This window comes from Serinus canaria, chromosome 1 (genome assembly GCF_022539315.1).
Source record: "Serinus canaria isolate serCan28SL12 chromosome 1, serCan2020, whole genome shotgun sequence".
NCBI classification, from domain to species: domain Eukaryota; kingdom Metazoa; phylum Chordata; class Aves; order Passeriformes; family Fringillidae; genus Serinus; species Serinus canaria.
The window spans coordinates 39,048,458-39,065,068 of record NC_066313.1 but is presented as its reverse complement, the minus strand read 5'-3'; the positions used below and the strand labels follow the sequence as shown (position 1 = coordinate 39,065,068).

General features: G+C 36.7%; 1 protein-coding gene across 1 annotated transcript in view; it reads right to left on the bottom strand.

The window, feature by feature from the left end:
• ARHGAP42 (Rho GTPase activating protein 42) overlaps window positions 1–16,611 on the bottom strand; it is a 147,662-nt gene that overhangs the window by 25,576 nt on the left and 105,475 nt on the right. The window contains exons 7-16 of the mRNA XM_030234309.2: window positions 15,294–15,398; window positions 11,831–11,960; window positions 9,889–9,989; window positions 7,492–7,601; window positions 6,626–6,704; window positions 5,689–5,728; window positions 4,149–4,211; window positions 2,291–2,365; window positions 1,519–1,603; window positions 310–368 (exon numbers count right to left, since the gene is read on the bottom strand). Of these exons, the coding sequence (XP_030090169.1) occupies window positions 310–368; window positions 1,519–1,603; window positions 2,291–2,365; window positions 4,149–4,211; window positions 5,689–5,728; window positions 6,626–6,704; window positions 7,492–7,601; window positions 9,889–9,989; window positions 11,831–11,960; window positions 15,294–15,398 (847 nt within the window). The remainder of the gene's footprint in view (window positions 1–309; window positions 369–1,518; window positions 1,604–2,290; window positions 2,366–4,148; window positions 4,212–5,688; window positions 5,729–6,625; window positions 6,705–7,491; window positions 7,602–9,888; window positions 9,990–11,830; window positions 11,961–15,293; window positions 15,399–16,611) is intronic.

Genomic DNA, 16,611 nt, shown 5'->3' with positions numbered 1-16,611 from the left:
AATAAAGGTCCCTAGATGAGAGGGATGAATGTTACAAAAGAATTATCTATATAAAACAAACAAACAAACAAACAAACAAACATCTAAATGAGGGTTCAAAACTTCATGCAGAAGGCAGTCACGCAGAACCACTAAAAAGATCAGAACAAACCACTGAACAGCTTCATCCAGTGTGACTTCTCTGTTTTTAGGGCTGGATTGCTGCATATTAGAGCAAGAAGAAAAGTAAAGATAGTGACTGAGGAGATTAGGGGTTAGAAACAATACTACTTTTATGAAAGTATATTTATCATTTTACTTTTTACTTACTAACAGCAACAATGAAATCTTTGTGCAGCTTGAAAGTCATCAGTGGTTCTGAAAGACACCTGGTTGTGAAAAAACCAAATTTTTTATTTAAAACAGACTCAAAATCTAAGTTTTATGTGTGTGATTATGATAGCCCTCAACACCTGCACAATGCTCTATTGGCCCTAGGAAATCCAATTCAGTGATGACTGATTACAAGTAGTATAACACTCAGTCATGTACCCTGTCTGAAAATCAATTTGAATTGAATCTGGTGTCACCATGTAAGTTAATAAGGAAAATGTTACTTCATCACAGAGCCTCAGTGTTTCCCTTCTTCCATATTGTAGGAGAGGAATAAATACAGCTGCAGACATGGTATAACAGGCTGCAGAAGCAACCTTTTGCCCAAGAAAGGCAAATTTGGGACAGAAATTCTGATCTGAGAGATCTTAAATGAGTCATCCTCTGAAAGGCAGGCTCTGAGTTTCCTTACAGACACACAGAATTACTGCTTGCTCACTCAGGTCCTAACTTCACAAACACAGTAGCTACAATGACTTGTGCTTCTGAAGATGTATTATAAATTTCTTCAACCAAAGCCAGTATTTTCAATTAAATGTTCATGAGCATTCTGCTATAAATCCCAGGTATGTTTTCCAGGTTAATAGGGATTTCTGCCGCTGCCCTTTGTTAGGTGACTTGCTTTGGAAGCCCAGATTTGTAGAAGGCATAGTACACCCACCATCTGGGTTGCATACTTTTAATTATATCTTTTTTGAACATTATATATTGAGATCCAAAAGAGTTATCTCAGAAGCACCATAATTTTTGAATGACAGGAAGGGTATTTTATTTGTGAAGATATTAAGAACATAAGATAAAAAAAACTAGGCTTTTGCTGGGATTTTCATTCAACCTTAATGTAATGAAATTTTATGGTACACAACTTAAGGGGTTCACAAAGAAAAGACTGAGCACAACTTGCTTTGTGATTAACATTAAAAAAATTTAATAAAAACATGCAATTGATTGAATTTAGGGCTATATAAGGCAATAATATCTTAAAAAAGGTTGAAGTTGTGTATTATTACACATAATTACAGGAATATTAAGTAGGATAATAAAATACTCATTTATTATCATGGCAATGGATACAAGAAATGTATCCAAAGCCAAAGATTGATGGGCCAGAAAAGGAATACTGAAACAGTGTGGGATCATACTTACCTGAGGTAGTTTTTTAGTCCACTTGTAATTGTTTTATTGTCCCAAATTTCCATATCAATATCCATATCAGGAGGTGATTTAGGGGCTGTTAGGAATTTGAATTAGGATTTGGTTACAGTCTGACTTGCACATTAACTAGAAAGGTAGCAAAACAGAAGCTACTAGATCATTCATTGAGCTCAACTAATTATTTATTAGCTAAACTAACCACCAATCTGATCAATTTAAATCTTTTCATCTCTGCCAAATTATAAATAAAAATAAATTCAGTGCTCATAGTTAGTAACCATAAACATTAACTAGACACTATATCAAAGTGTTAAGCAAGCCCAAGTCCACAGAGAATTACTAACTCAATTGTCTTAAACATGCAAACACAAGCATCAGAGAGATCAATTAGCAAGAAAAGTGAAAGACTGGAACAAGTGTCTATTAAGGTGAGCCACAATGTGTTATGGAACTGAGCTTTGGAGATCTTGTGGAACAAGCCAAATATATATCAATAGATAGAACTTTAAAGCCAGAAGAAGAAAAGCATTTTTATTTTATATTAGTAAGTTGCTCATGTGCAACATGCAGAAGTGAATACTAATGCACAGAAGAAACTGCAGATGAATCACTCATTTAAAGAGTTCAAACTCAATTCAGTGGCAGCCAGTGCACATACAAAATTGTGAATACTGTGACACACTCTTCTGAGCACAGTAGTTGAGGCAAAAGGGATCACAGCAGACACACTGCACAATGACAAAAGTTCACTTCAGATACTTACAAAATATGGTATTCATCAGCTTTTGCACCTTAGAATTTACACCACCTATTCTGTACAGCCCAAGGATTGTAATACCTACATGGGGAAAACAAGTAGATGAAAAAAATTAAAATAATGAAAATATGGTGATTTCAATTGATGCTGCTATATTCTTGGTGTATGTTTTCAAAACATCTAAATGCACTTATGAAAAACTGTACCATTGCATGCTTAAGTGCTGCTTTACCCTACTGCAACCTCTTGTGGGATATAAATTCATTCTACTGAGTCCACACCATAATATACATTAAGCATAATTTTACATTAACAGAACCCTTCTGCATAGAAATGACACATATTAACAAACAACAAGGTGATGGCTAGGAAAAGTGAAAAATAAGATCCAAAAGCAGTCTTAAAACACATTACACAGGAACAAGTTTATAGTGCCTAGATGTCAGTGGAATTACTATGCATCTTTGCTTAGACCATCATCCCTTTCAAATAAGTTATTTGAGATTTACAGGAAAACAAAAATATATACTATGTATTGTTTTAACACATTAGTTGAGATTTTATGTTGCCAGTTAAAATTGCCAGGCCTTTTTTAATAGCATAGAGAATAATAACAGATAATGTTAAAGAGTGACATTCAGAACACAGTATTTAGAACACAGAATCACTAGATCAAGATCATTGAGTCCAACCCATACTCTCACACCTCAACTAAACCATGGCACTGAGTGCCACATCCAGTCTTTTTTTAAACACATCTAGGGATGGTGACTTCACCACCTCCCCAGGCAGACCATTTCAATACTTTACCATCCTTTCTGTAAAAAACTTTTCCCTAATATCCAATCTATATTTCCCTTGGCACAGCTTAAGACTTATTTGATTATCTCAGTCATGATTATTTTATTATCTTTAACTGCCTTTTAAAATCAGCAGGGTTTAAATGTCTTCTATTCTCCCCATTTCAATCCTTAACATTTAAAATTGTCTACTTTTCCTTTGAAAACAATATTCCTAAATCTGATCTCACTTACATAACCTAGGTATTTTATTTTGAAACCCTCTTTCACCCTCCCTGCCCCAGAAAATAATTCAAGCTCTGAGTCAGCAGTGACTCAACAATGATAACATTGCTGGCTGAGAAACTGAATTCAAGTTGAGCTTAAAGTTGCACAGAGAGACCAGATTTGGATTAGAAGAGATCTAATGCACACTGACAGCTCAAGAAAAGGCTATCTCCTTTTATAGGTGATGATACAGCCATAAATCTCCATTTAAAACTTACTGTAAGTTGTTAGATACCACCTCATCACTAAAGTGATTATTACTTCCATTTTTTATATTCCCACTAACAAAAAAGCGTTGCTAAACATTAAATGCTGCTGAACTTAAAAAAAACCAACCAACCAAAAAAACAGTGTAAAACATTATTGGATAACATTATAGGGGTTATACTCGACAAAAAAACAGATGTACCAGCAGAGAATGTTAACATCAGTTTTAGGTCTTCAGATTTCACTCCTGAAACCAAAGTTGGGAGCTGAGACTCCCTACAGTTATATCAAAAGAAAAGTCAAGTCAGTGCACACAAAGGAAAGACTAAAGATGTGTGCAATTCTGTATTAAGCTGTCTAATCAACAAGAAATTACAGAAAAAGTTTAAAAATCTCAAATATGTTAAGATTTGTTGTTGGAACTGAAGACAACAATTTGAAGTGCAAAGCACCCAGATAAAATATGAAAAGTCCAAACCAAGTAATAGATACATTTCAAAGCACAGGTGTAAAACATGTAGAATTTAAAAAAGCCAGATTTTTTAAAAAGTCACAACAATCTAAGACCTTATTTGTGGTTTAATACACACCTCTTGTTTCTACAGCATGAATACATTTCCTCACGAAGTTGAAACCTGCTTCATTTAAGAACACTGAAAAAAAAAAGCGTAATTACTCTCCAACACCAATATACAAAATATTCTGTTTTGTGACACTCATGCACTAATCAAGGAGGGCTAATATATGGTTATCTATTACATTATAAGACTTGCTTTGTAACAGGGTCTTTGTAGATACAGACATAGCATTCACAACCCATCTTTGTAGTCATTCTGTACCATTAGAGGCTCAATATTGTACTGTCTTTCTCAGCAATCAGTAGCCTCTCTAAAGATACAGTTGAAAGCTGCTGAGCAAAATGCTTTCAAGAGTCCAGGACCTACATTATGAACAGAATATATTAATTGTTTTTAATACAACAATATTCTTTCTTCCTTGCATACGCACATAATCACTCATAAAATGGTAATGTAGGAGAACAATCCTTGTTACTGAGTTTAATTAGTCATCTTATTTCAAATGAATGTACTTCTCATTAATGCTGCATCTTCAGTACTCACTGCTCTAACTACCTAAATAAAGATCTTAAAACAGCATATTTGTCACCATTAAAATAAACACCATCATATAAAAGAAGAGATAGTGGCTTAAATTTCAGATTTTCTGAGTCTCAAATATACCTCCAATGAAGAGATATATCCAAATTTTACAAACTCTTTCTCTGAGCTATATTATTTGAATTAGTTTTATATATTTACGATAATAACCAATGTGTTAATACATTGCTAATACAATTATGCACAGAAATCTCATAGTACCTTTAAATGCACTAATTTTGTTACTCAGTGTATGTCTCACAGGTGCATATACACCTTAAACTAAAAAGATGTGATGGGCCAAGGCGAGTTGTATGAGGTTCAGCAAGGCCAAGTGCTGAGTCCTGCACTTGGGTCACAATCAACTCCAGGCAGTTCTGGCTGGAAAGATGTCTAAAAGTTAAGGACCTGGGACTGCTGGCAAACAGCAGCTGAACATGACCCAGAGTGTGCTCAGGTGGCCCAGAAGGCCGATGGCATCCTGGCCTGGATCAGCCAGGGTGTGGCCAGCAGGAGCAGGGCAGTGACCGTCCCCCTGTGCTCAGCACTGCTGAGGCCACAGCTCCAATCCTGTGCTCAGTTCTGGCCCCTCACTGCAAGAGAGACATTGAGGGGCTGGAGCGTGTCCAGGGAAGGGCAACGGAGCTGGGGAAGGGTCTGGAGCACAAGTCCTGTGAGCAGCAGCTGAGGGAGCTGGGGGTGCTCAGCCTGGAGAAAAGGAGGCTCAAGGGGAACCTCATCACTCTCTACAGCTACCCGAAAGGAGGGTGCAGCCAGGTGGGGATCAGTCTCTTCTCTTAAATAACCAACAATAGGACAAGAGGAAATGGCCTCCAGTTGTGCCAGGGAAAGTTTAGATAACCAACAAAGTCATTCCACAGCAAGAGAACTAAAATATAAAATAATCTCTTTCTCCCACACATATATCAAGAAACTGTAACATTACAGAAATCTAGTAAGATAAAGAGCTTACTTTCTTCCTTCTTGCTAATAATGGCTGGCAGTGTGTAGATCTGTAAAAAAAAAAAAAACAAAACAAAACCCAATCAAACAACAACAATGCAATAGAACAACGTTTGTGCTTTAAATCCTTTATTGCCAGGTTTTGAGGAGTTGCAACATGCTATGGACTAGACTGCTGCTAGGGAAATCCCAACCTTGCCTTTCACAATCTCTTGACATTCACTGCTCCAGCACACAGCTGGGGTAACAGCTCTGGGCTACCATAATGCAACTAATGCATTGGAAATCAGATTTCCTGAGACCAGATGAGTTAAATTTCAAACCAGCTTGTGATTACAATTCCTGTACTGGTTCAGGCAAAGAAGAAGCATTTCAAAACACAAACTGAGTTCATAAAATGGATCAACCGCTCTTTCCCTATCAGATACAGGTCTGACATCAGCCTCATTCAGTGACTGCTTTAAGAGCATACAAATAGTGGGAAGAAAAGTCAGATAAGCCTGTCTCACAGTAGCTTTCAACATGTGTTTCTGCTCTCTGCGATGCCTTTTGATATGGTACTAATTTTTTACTCCATGAAAGTGCCCAGAAGATGGGGCAGGTCTTTAGCACTGTAATAACAACCACTTCACATGTTACTTGAACCAGGAATCCTATCAGACAATATGCTATTGTGTTACTTAAAATAGTATTAATTTAAATCCTGACATAAAATGATGATATATATAAATGTAGGCTTAAGCTAATAGATCTCCTTTTCTACTTTGTAGTTATCCTCACTATGTGAGGCTAGTGAGGCATTTGTGTCTTTGTGAGGCATTAAAGTCTCAAAAAGAAAACAACTCTATTTGTTGGTATTGTGACAAAATACCTGAAATGTATACTAGCTTCTTTCTGCAATATGTGATCCAGAAAACTGAAAAATGAAAACTAAAAAATATCCTTACTGGTTCCTTTCCATCCATAGCTTCAAGCCAAAGTTTTCGGTTGGATTCTGAAAAAGCTTGTAGTGTAATGATTCCAGGTCTGTCAAAAACACACATTCACTGAAGTTACTGTTTTTCTCAAACAGTATCCAAATTCAGAATCCACATGCATAGTGATGTGAATATAGAAAAGACAGACAGAAGTTAGAGAAAGTTATATCAGAGCTTCTGATATAACAGAATAATTTTGAGCTAGGTATAAAACACATCTGTTTTTTAAAAGTTTGCTAACAGTCATAAAACAATTTTTAGGAGAACAACTACAGAAGTCAGTCTATTTATCATATTTTAACACAAAAATTAATTCAATATTTCTCTTTATTCCCAAGACTGGAAAAAAATACTTCTACAAATACTGCATATCTGTATCTCAAATACAGGAAATCTATTCTCATGTATCTGATATAATTATAATATCCAGGAGTAAGTGGAAAAAAAATTGTGGACATAATTTTGAAGAAAAAAAAGTACTACCATACATTTCTGAAAGTAATAGAGATTTGTACAGAATATGCTTACTAACGAGTATTTATAAAATATTTATAAAAATATTTATGCTCTGTTTCTAAAAGAGGATAGTCAGTTTTCTTACAAGTTCCATAAGAATCCATGCTGTATCTGCATGTAACCATCATGTAGTAAACACAACATATATTCTGTGTAGTGAATTTAATTAGAAAACCAGGTCTGAACAAAGAAGTACTAAGTCTTGAAAGCCTAGTTTGTCTGTACACAAATATATTGGTAAACATGTATTCCTACTACAGGAGTAATTCTTATCTATCGGTTGCAATTATTTTCAAATTGTTAACACAACGGAAACAAACCTCTCAAATACTTCAATATCAAAACAGAAACGTTTGTCAATTGAATCTGTCTTTCTCCTGATGCAAGATTTTAGCTTGAACATTTCTGGTGAGCTTGTGACAAGGCCATTCTACAAAACAACAAAATGGAATTAGCACAGGCAGTATGTTTATACACTTTGGCTTCATCTTAAATTTAACTGCACAAACAGTTCAATGAACATGTCCTAACATGGGGATTAAAATTATTTAGGAATATTTACAATATTTTTTCTGTATAGTAAGACTACATTTAACAGCTTTCTGTCTTCTATTTGTAACTTAATCATTATATTTCAGAAAATTCCCTAAATTGAAATCTTACAAACAGCTGCATAAATAACTTGATTATTAGGATGAAAATAATGTAATTCTGCCAACTCTTACATGCAGATAAAAAGATTTCTGAAGAATAAAGCTGACTGATCCCAATTCTGGCCACCATGATCATGAGACCTTGTTATAATGTGGGGAAGGCTGACACAACTGGGGATTCTGAGGAATGACAGGAAGCAAATGTCACTTCTGTCTTCAAAATGAGCAAGGAGAAGGATATAGAATCATAAAACCATTCAGGTTGGAAAAGGTCACAAGTAAACCACCTACACATCTTTTAAATACTCCCAGGGTTGGTGACTCAACTACTTCCCTGGCAGACTGTTTTGGCTTGACAACCCTTTTGGTGAAGAAATTTTCTGTAATACCTCCCTCCCCTGATGCAACCTGAGACCTCACATCTTATGGGAACTATAGGGCAGTCTGCATCACCTTTATCCCTGGAAAGGTGATGAAGTAAATAATCATGGAAAGCACTTCCAAACATATTATGGACAGAAAGGTGACTAGAGGCAGTCAGCATGAATTTAATAAAGGAAAAATCACACAGGATCAACCTGATAGCCCTCTACAACCTGATAGCCCTCTACAGTGCTGGATGGCTCAGTGTATGATGGAAGAACAATGAATATTGTTTTTCTCAACTTCAGCCATGCTTTCAACACTACATCCTGGATTGAACACTGCCTGAACTACTGAACTCACAACAGAAGTCCAGCTGCAGCCAGGCACTAGTGGTATGTCCACGGGGTCAATTCTGTTCAGCATGAATAGCAATTAGCCCAGGCACCAGGACAGGATGAGACTGACAGGATAGAGAGCAGCTTGGCAGAAAAGGAATTTCAGGTTCTGGTGGGCAACAAGGTGACCATGAGCCAGCAATGTGATGTTGCTGCAAAGAAGGCCACCAACCTCCTGGGATGCATCAGGCAGGGTTCTGCCTGCAAGTGGAGGAAAGAGATCCTCACCTTCCATCCAGCACTGGTGAGGGACACCTGGAATGCTATGCCCAGTGCTGGGCTCCCTCACAAGAGAGGCAGTGATGTGCTAGAACAAGTCTTGCTAAAAGCTACCAAGGTGATTAAGGACTTGGAGCACAACTACCTGAAAGGAAGCTTTGTGAGGTGGGGGTCAGTCTCTTCTGCCATAACTTCAGTGAAAGAACATGAGGGAGAGGCCTTAAATTGTGCCAGGGGAGGTTCAGGTTAAATATTACAACTAAAATTTTCACTGGAAGAGTGGTTAGACATTGAAATAATTACCCAGGTGGAGTCATCATCTCTGAAAGCATACAAGAAGAGCCTGGATGTGGCACATGGGGATATGGTTTAGGAGTGATTATGGTGATGCTACACTGACAGTTGGACTAGATGACCTTGAAGGTCTCCTCCAACCTTGAAGATCCTGTGATTTGTCACATGAGGAGAAGCTGAGAGACCTTGGACTGTTTTGTCTGGGGAAGAGGGATCACATCAGCGACTGATCTACAAATACCTCATAGGAAGGAGAGTGGGTCAGATTCTTCTCAGTGGTGCCCAGTGGAAGGGCGAGAGGCAGGGCACAAACTCAAATACAAGTAACTTGTATTTGAACTTAGAGAAAGTATTTGAACTTTAGAAAAAGTTTTTTATGGTGGTTGAACACTGGAACAGGTTGCTCACAGAGGGCTCCATCCTTGGGAGATTTCTAAAACATGACTGGACAAAGACCTCACCGACCTGTTCTGGTTGACCCTGAATTGAGTTTATATTAGAGATCTCCAGAGCCCCCTTCCAAAACTAATCATTCAATGATTCTGTGCAAATGTGATAAATTTCATATGCACTTACAACAACCACATTACAGAAGTTATTTAATAAGTGTTTTAAATATGTTTTTAAAAAAATATTACTTGAATATTTATCCATGCTATATGATACATGCACTGCTTCATCTACGAAAACAGCCTTATCTGTTTGCATTTTTCTTTCAGCAGGTCCTTAATGCTTAATAAAAAAGATAGAATATACAGCTCATGTATGTGTTCATGTACAAGTAACTCACCACTTTTCCACCAGATTTTGTTTCAGCTATACTCATTGTAAAAGTTTTTGTTCCTTTGTCGTAAGTGCAGTAATGTTTAACCCACGTAAATCCAAGGGGTCCTAGAGTAAAGAGAGATAGTATCAAAAGTAATTGTCATTTAACACTATTATAGTTGGAATTAGAGTAGAAAAATGAAATAAAGTAGCATTCACATGCAGCCTACTTCTTGTTTTTTAATCCGAACACGTTGTTCCAGTATAATTTCCAAATATTGCAGCTTGATAATATTGCCCAATAAAGTTCCAGCAGACTGACTTTCTTTGGCAACTGGATGGGTAACAGCATACTATTATAGTAACAAGGCAGAAAAAAGGCAAGAACAGACCTGTACTGGCAATATTAATAGCAGAGTGTACAAGAGGCAAATGATTCACATGTGAGTACTCACCACATAGAGACATCTGACAATACTTGAGCACTCCCTCTGCCACTTTCAGGACCCAGAAAGGATCCCTTCCCCTATCCCCAGAAAATGATGCGGTGATATTAAGTAAGGACCTAGTCGTGCCCAGCTCCCGGCTACGTGCAAAAATTAACCTTGTCCTATCTAGAACCAAGACAAAAATAAAGAACCTTAACTTTGAAAAATGGTGTTTTAAATTTTAATTGTGGGGTGGTTTTTTTTTTTGGTTTTTTTTGTGTTTTTTTTTCTTAATGTGAAGAATTAAATAAAAATGTTTGAAGAAAAACCCTAGTAGTTTTACTATAGATATCCAGGTTTTGCCTTCTCAATGTACCCACAAAGGTGGTAGTTATATATGAGAGACTGAATTAGTCATGTAAGTCGGGTGTCTGTCAATCCAGAAACATAGCTGTGGAAATTTATATGGTCTTTTAGGCTGACTTTGGGAAAGCTCTCCTCTTGGCTGTGCTCTGGAAGAAAGTAAAATCATGAATTGAAAACTCAAATGGCTATTTACCCTCAGAAGTTAGTTCTGCTCCTGTATTTTACTTTATTTTCACTTAGCAGAACAAAATCTGTAATTACTCAGCATCAATTTTTCTTCTGATGGTAATTCATTATCTCTTTTAGCACATTATAAGATGGATGAGCACTCTCATAGCAGTTTTAGATGAGTTAAGAAATCACCTATTTTCATTAGAAAATTTTAGCCAGACACCTGTTTTGCAACTTTAAACTTGTTACTCTTGGCCATCCAAGAAAATTTATGGCCTAGTGCCATTTTTAAAAAACAGCTATATTTACCACCATGCATATCAGTAATAGATATATACAAAATCTACTCTCAAGAAGAGCAAACACTTAACCCAGTTGCTCACAATTAGACAAGAACCTATAGAATAAGGGCTGTAGGCAAGTAAACTTGCACAACAAGGAATTATACAACTAGAACCTTTCCTACTACATAGTGATTACAGATCCTGTTACTTCAGAATAAAAATTTCTTTTCAGTAAGAAGATGTCAAGCTGGCCTTTCACTATTTAATGAAGCACAGCATGTGCCTGGTGCTTCACTCCTTTTCTCCCTCCCCCATTAGCACGGCTCAGTGTAATTTCTACTTAACACAGATTTCTTTTATGATTATTAATCAATTAAAAAATAGACTGCTCTAAAAACTTGCAGTGCTACTGAGGATAAAACTGGCTGAGGTTAACTATGGTAAGATGGTACTTAGATGACCTTTTCTTTCATCTTTGATTTCCATTAAGCACATGCTCATTTAAGATGGCTGGGTCAGTGGAGGTCTCTGGTACAAGGTGCTCCTGATGGCTGAACTAAAGGCTCTGTTCAGGCAGAGAAAGTACAGGAAACAGAAGAGAGCTAGAGCAGGGTGCTTGGAGTTTGCAGCAAGGTGCAGGGCAGCCAGCCAGAGCAGAGCTTGCTACCAGTCAACCACTGGGGCAAACAAGAGCACGGACCTTCCTTGTTGTACTTACGTTTCTCCTGCACATAGAGATAGCCTTCCATGGTCCATTGACTTGGTGGTCTGTAATCTTGGTTGGCTGATTTCATTCTCTGCATGAGTCTCTCCACTTCCTGCCTAGTGCTTTCAAAGTTATTCCGAGTCTAATTCCCAGAAAAGGAAACAAACAAAAGCCCACATTATCTCATGCAAGTACTAAAATAACAATGAACAACTAATTACAAATAATGCCAAGGAGACTGTATTGGAGAGAAACAAAAGCATTTGCCAGAGACATAAAAGGGGGGGAAAGAAAAAAAAAATGCAATAAAGAATAGTACTCTTCACTGCTAGAAGCTTAGGCACACAAATGTAAGGAAAACATAGCTGAGAATAGCACCATTCCTCTTTCTGCAGGTCACTAACCTCAGACAGGAGGTCACCTCATATCTTTAAGAATGCTTACACAGTATTTTGCAGACAGATACAGGCTTTCTCTCTGTACAATCTGGGATTCTCAGACAGATATTTGGCTAAACTAGATGCTGCTAACAGCTCAGCCCTAAACCTGAAGTAGTAAGACCTACTGAAGCACTTTCAGTACAGTGCAGAAAACACTAGCTTGGGTTAAAGCCAGCTTAATGAGTCCAGAGAGCTGCAGTTTCTACACACATGGAAAAGACAAATTGTCTGTGTATCCATATCTGCAGTGATACCACAGGTGCTGCTCCTTAGAACAGCCAGGTTACTGGCACTGCCATGAACAAGTTTTGACTTGGCAAGCACCACAGTTCAACATAAAAAAAAAAAAAAAAAAAAAAAAAAAAAAAGTAAGAAACACTAACAACACTAACAAGTGGCAGAACTATGCAAAAGCATGGAAGAAGTGTGTCTGTCCTAAATATTATGTGTGTAACCAGGCATGTAACAAAGCAAACAATTATAGTATTAAGGTGGGTTGTTTCCATACTTTCTTTTATCTCTATGCATATAGATGGCTACTTGTTCTTAGTGAATTCAGTGAGGCTAGGGTTTCCCTCCATGCACCTAGCATAACAGAAGAGAATTACTGAGAGATGCCAGAGCTTTGATTGCTTAAATATCAAATATTGAACACTCTGCTCCTATAGGTCAAAGAAAAGAATAAAGATGCATGGACTCAAATCCTCAGTAGTCAGAAAGATACTCTCAGGACTTCATACACCAGTGAATACTTCCCTTGTTTCATGGGCTATTTGTGTAGTTAATTGCACAACAGTATAAAGGAATACATGCTCAATCTTGGTTTTGAAGACAAATACTATTATTAAAGAGGAAGGTAAAATTCTAATTTGAACTTTACAGATTATGTCCTTCAGAAGAAGTATCAGTTCAGACAAATTTAAGAGAGGTCATTTTGAGACCTTCAAGAAGGACAAGCCATTGAAGGAATGTCCCCATTTTAAGAGCTTGTCTCCATCTGCTAAAGTTTTCAATGCAGCCAGATCTTTGAAGCAAATCACAGAAACCAAAGCCAGACACACCAATTATGCCACTGGCCAGCTGAGACAGTTAAAGTGACAACAGGTCATGTTAGAACATGGTGACCTGTTAAGAGCTGCTGGTCTGCTACTACTTTTCTACAGCTGTTACTGCTCCTGCTCTAACCTGTAGAAAACTTTTAAGAACAGAAACAGCAGTTCAGGTAAACTATTCTTCAAGACCTGAACACACAATGCAATGGAGAGGAGTACTTTTGACAGCTACAGACTGGCTGAATGCACTTCTTCCTGTCCTCAGTTTGTCTTTACCCATATAAATTATTTCATTTCAATCTGTGATACTCTCAATAACAAGTACATAGAGAACCCAGCTGGCTGTGTGAAGTTGTGGATCTAGACCTGGAGCCAGAATTTATACTGTTGTGTAACAGGAGTGAGTGATGCACTGATCCTCACTGTATCTTCATGTATATGTTTTCTAACATATAATTTAAAAAATACATTGATCCTTCTGCCTAACTTCACATCTCCCTCTACTTCTGTAATCTATTTATAACTTCAAGTTGTGCTGATATAATAGTTAGAAAACATTAAATCTGTTTCTTAATTAAGACTGAAATTTTGAAAAGTCCTTTAATAATTTTGCTTCTGTAGACACGTGTAGAGGAAATGTATGATTACTTACAATGCCAGTTTCAGTCTGTGCTGTGAGCTCATGTTCCTCTCAGAACTTGCTATATTAAAGTAAGAAAATCTCTGGACTGAAGCATATTTTTCACTCTTTCAGTGAAACTGCTGTGAAACAACACTGACCCCTTGTGTCTTTTTCTGAAAGCATCTTAGTAGCAAACAACATGAAAACCACAAAATTGGAAAGGACAAGCAGTTGGGATGCCCTCCAGAGACCATCTGCAGTTTGATCCAAAAGGAAAAGGTTAATAATCTAGGAAGTTTAGCCTTATTTCCTCAAGCAGTATTTAAAATGGGATCTATATATATATATACAAGAGATGCAAAAGAGAAGATGGAGCTACAAAAATTTGTGGTATGTGTCTTTTCTTGAAAGAATGAAGTGGACTTAACTTTTAAAAAAAATTTTGTTCTGGACTTTGATGTTACTTGAAGTTCGCTTTTTGCCTTAAAAGCAGAGTGTTTAAGCTTTGCTCAAAAGCAAAGTGTGTACTTACTTATTTGTAAGTATATTTTGTACCTACTTATCTGTGTATCCTTGAAAGTGTAATATCTGAATTACACAGTGAAAGAAGTATACACTTGTAAAAAGCAGTTATGATGAGTGGAAAAGTATATTGATTAAATACATTTTAGTTATCTCTGATAGCTTTGAAATTTTTTGGGCAGTTTGTGCCCAAAATGGGATCTTGTATGTCTCTGACTACCAAATCCAGACCAATTTACAGGAAAAGATTCATCTGCCCAGTTGAGTGTAACTCTCTACACAAAAAAGAGATTCTCTCTTCTGGTGAAAACCAATGCTCATGAGAGCTGCTCACCATGGAGGAGGGTCCCACCTGTTCTGCAGTGGTATAGAGAATGGCCAGAGAGTGGCTTCCCAAGATTGCTTTATAAACAGTGGGAAGTTAACAGACAGCAGGATAAACTGTATCTTTCTATAGCAGCTGGAGTATTTTTGGTACCTCACTTAGTCCAGAAGACAGGCCTCATTCTCAAGAAAGCTTTATACAAGTTTAGTCTATCTGGACCACTGTGTTTTCTAATAAAAACCTGGCTGCTGTCCTGTTTTTCTTGTTCTTGCTCAGATCAAAGTTTTGATCTGGAAATCACAAATTTACTATCCAAAGTTATTTGCTGTCAGGAATCTTAATTACATTAACCTTATAAAAATAATTTTACCTATCTGTATATGAACTTGATTTCAGCCTACTAAAACATTGCAAGATTGAGAATTTCGATAAAGTGCTATAAGTCTACTTTAATATCCTAAACTGAAGTTAGCAAATTAAAAAGTTAAATTATGTAAATACAAATCATTCTTACATTCTGCAAGTTAAACTGCAGTTGCTGCTTGTATGGTGCAAACTCCTGAGCCAGTTCATATCCTTCATGGTAAAATGTAAATAATCCTTGAAGAAAGGCCAAGAGCTGAAAAGGTAAAATTGAGAAGCATTATACATTTTTAACTCCTGGAACACTCTGTGCTTTTACATGCAAAAGCAAAGTTTTGCTGAGAAGGAATCCATGATGAGACCTTAAGAAAGAGAAATGCTACACATGCTTTTGTGTCATGAAGTTGTAATTTCCATAATAATTTAATTCACTATCTTAGTAATTTTATCCAGTATTTCAGCTAGAGTCTTTGCTGGTGTGCATTTTCAAAGTTTAAAATGTCAGAATTCAAGTGGTTTTTTTTCAAAATATTCTTTCACTTTCTTCACAGTAATTGCTTGGTCTACAACCTATTTTCCACAAATGAGACTCTAGAATATATGTTTTGGATAGGTTAGCACAACACAAGAAACCCAGACTATTTCCTCCTGCTCTGAACAAAATGCAAACTCTATCTGGTATGTCTGTCATTAACTCCAACAGAACAACCATAGTCTGCATATATCCAGCTGAAAAATTCTTTTAAAGTTTGCTTTGAAACAATGTTCAAGTAGTAAATGGTGCCACTAGATTTCAGCTCTTGGATTAATGCATTCCTGCCATCTCTTAGTTTTAAAAGCCTTTTAACTGATTCTGCTTTAAATTTTAAAAGCGTTTTGACATTGCTATAGGTCACCCTACCCGCTGTTAAATAACAAGCATTTAATGTCTTATCATGGACTGCTTTCTTGGTTTATATAATTTAGCTTACAAAAAAAAAAAAAAAAAAGGTAAAGAAAACAGAAAAAAAAAAGAGAAATTATTTTGGATTGACAATAACAGAAATTTTAACAATAAAAAAGATTTGCATTAGCATATTAAACCATTACCATCTGGGCTAACTAACTGGCTGTGCAAGCTGTCTTCTGAGTCAGTAAAGAACCACAGGTATTCCAGAGCATAATTCTTTTCCCTTTTTCAGACTTCTCTCTCAGGATGGAATGAATGATCCAATGGAAACATTTATCTCTCTTCATTGACTACTGAAGTAGTCTAGACTCAGGCAACAAAAATGCCATCGTTCATATTTAAAGTGCTTGCTTTGTGTTACCAGTACCATAGATTACTCTAAGTGCAAGAGTGTAGTTTTTACTGTGCTTATATTTTCTTTAAATTTACTCTCAGCCCTACTTGAAGAATTGTAGCAAAATTGTTCTGCCTCCACTCTCCCATTACTCTTTAGAAGCCTACTGAGAGTCCATTTACCTGC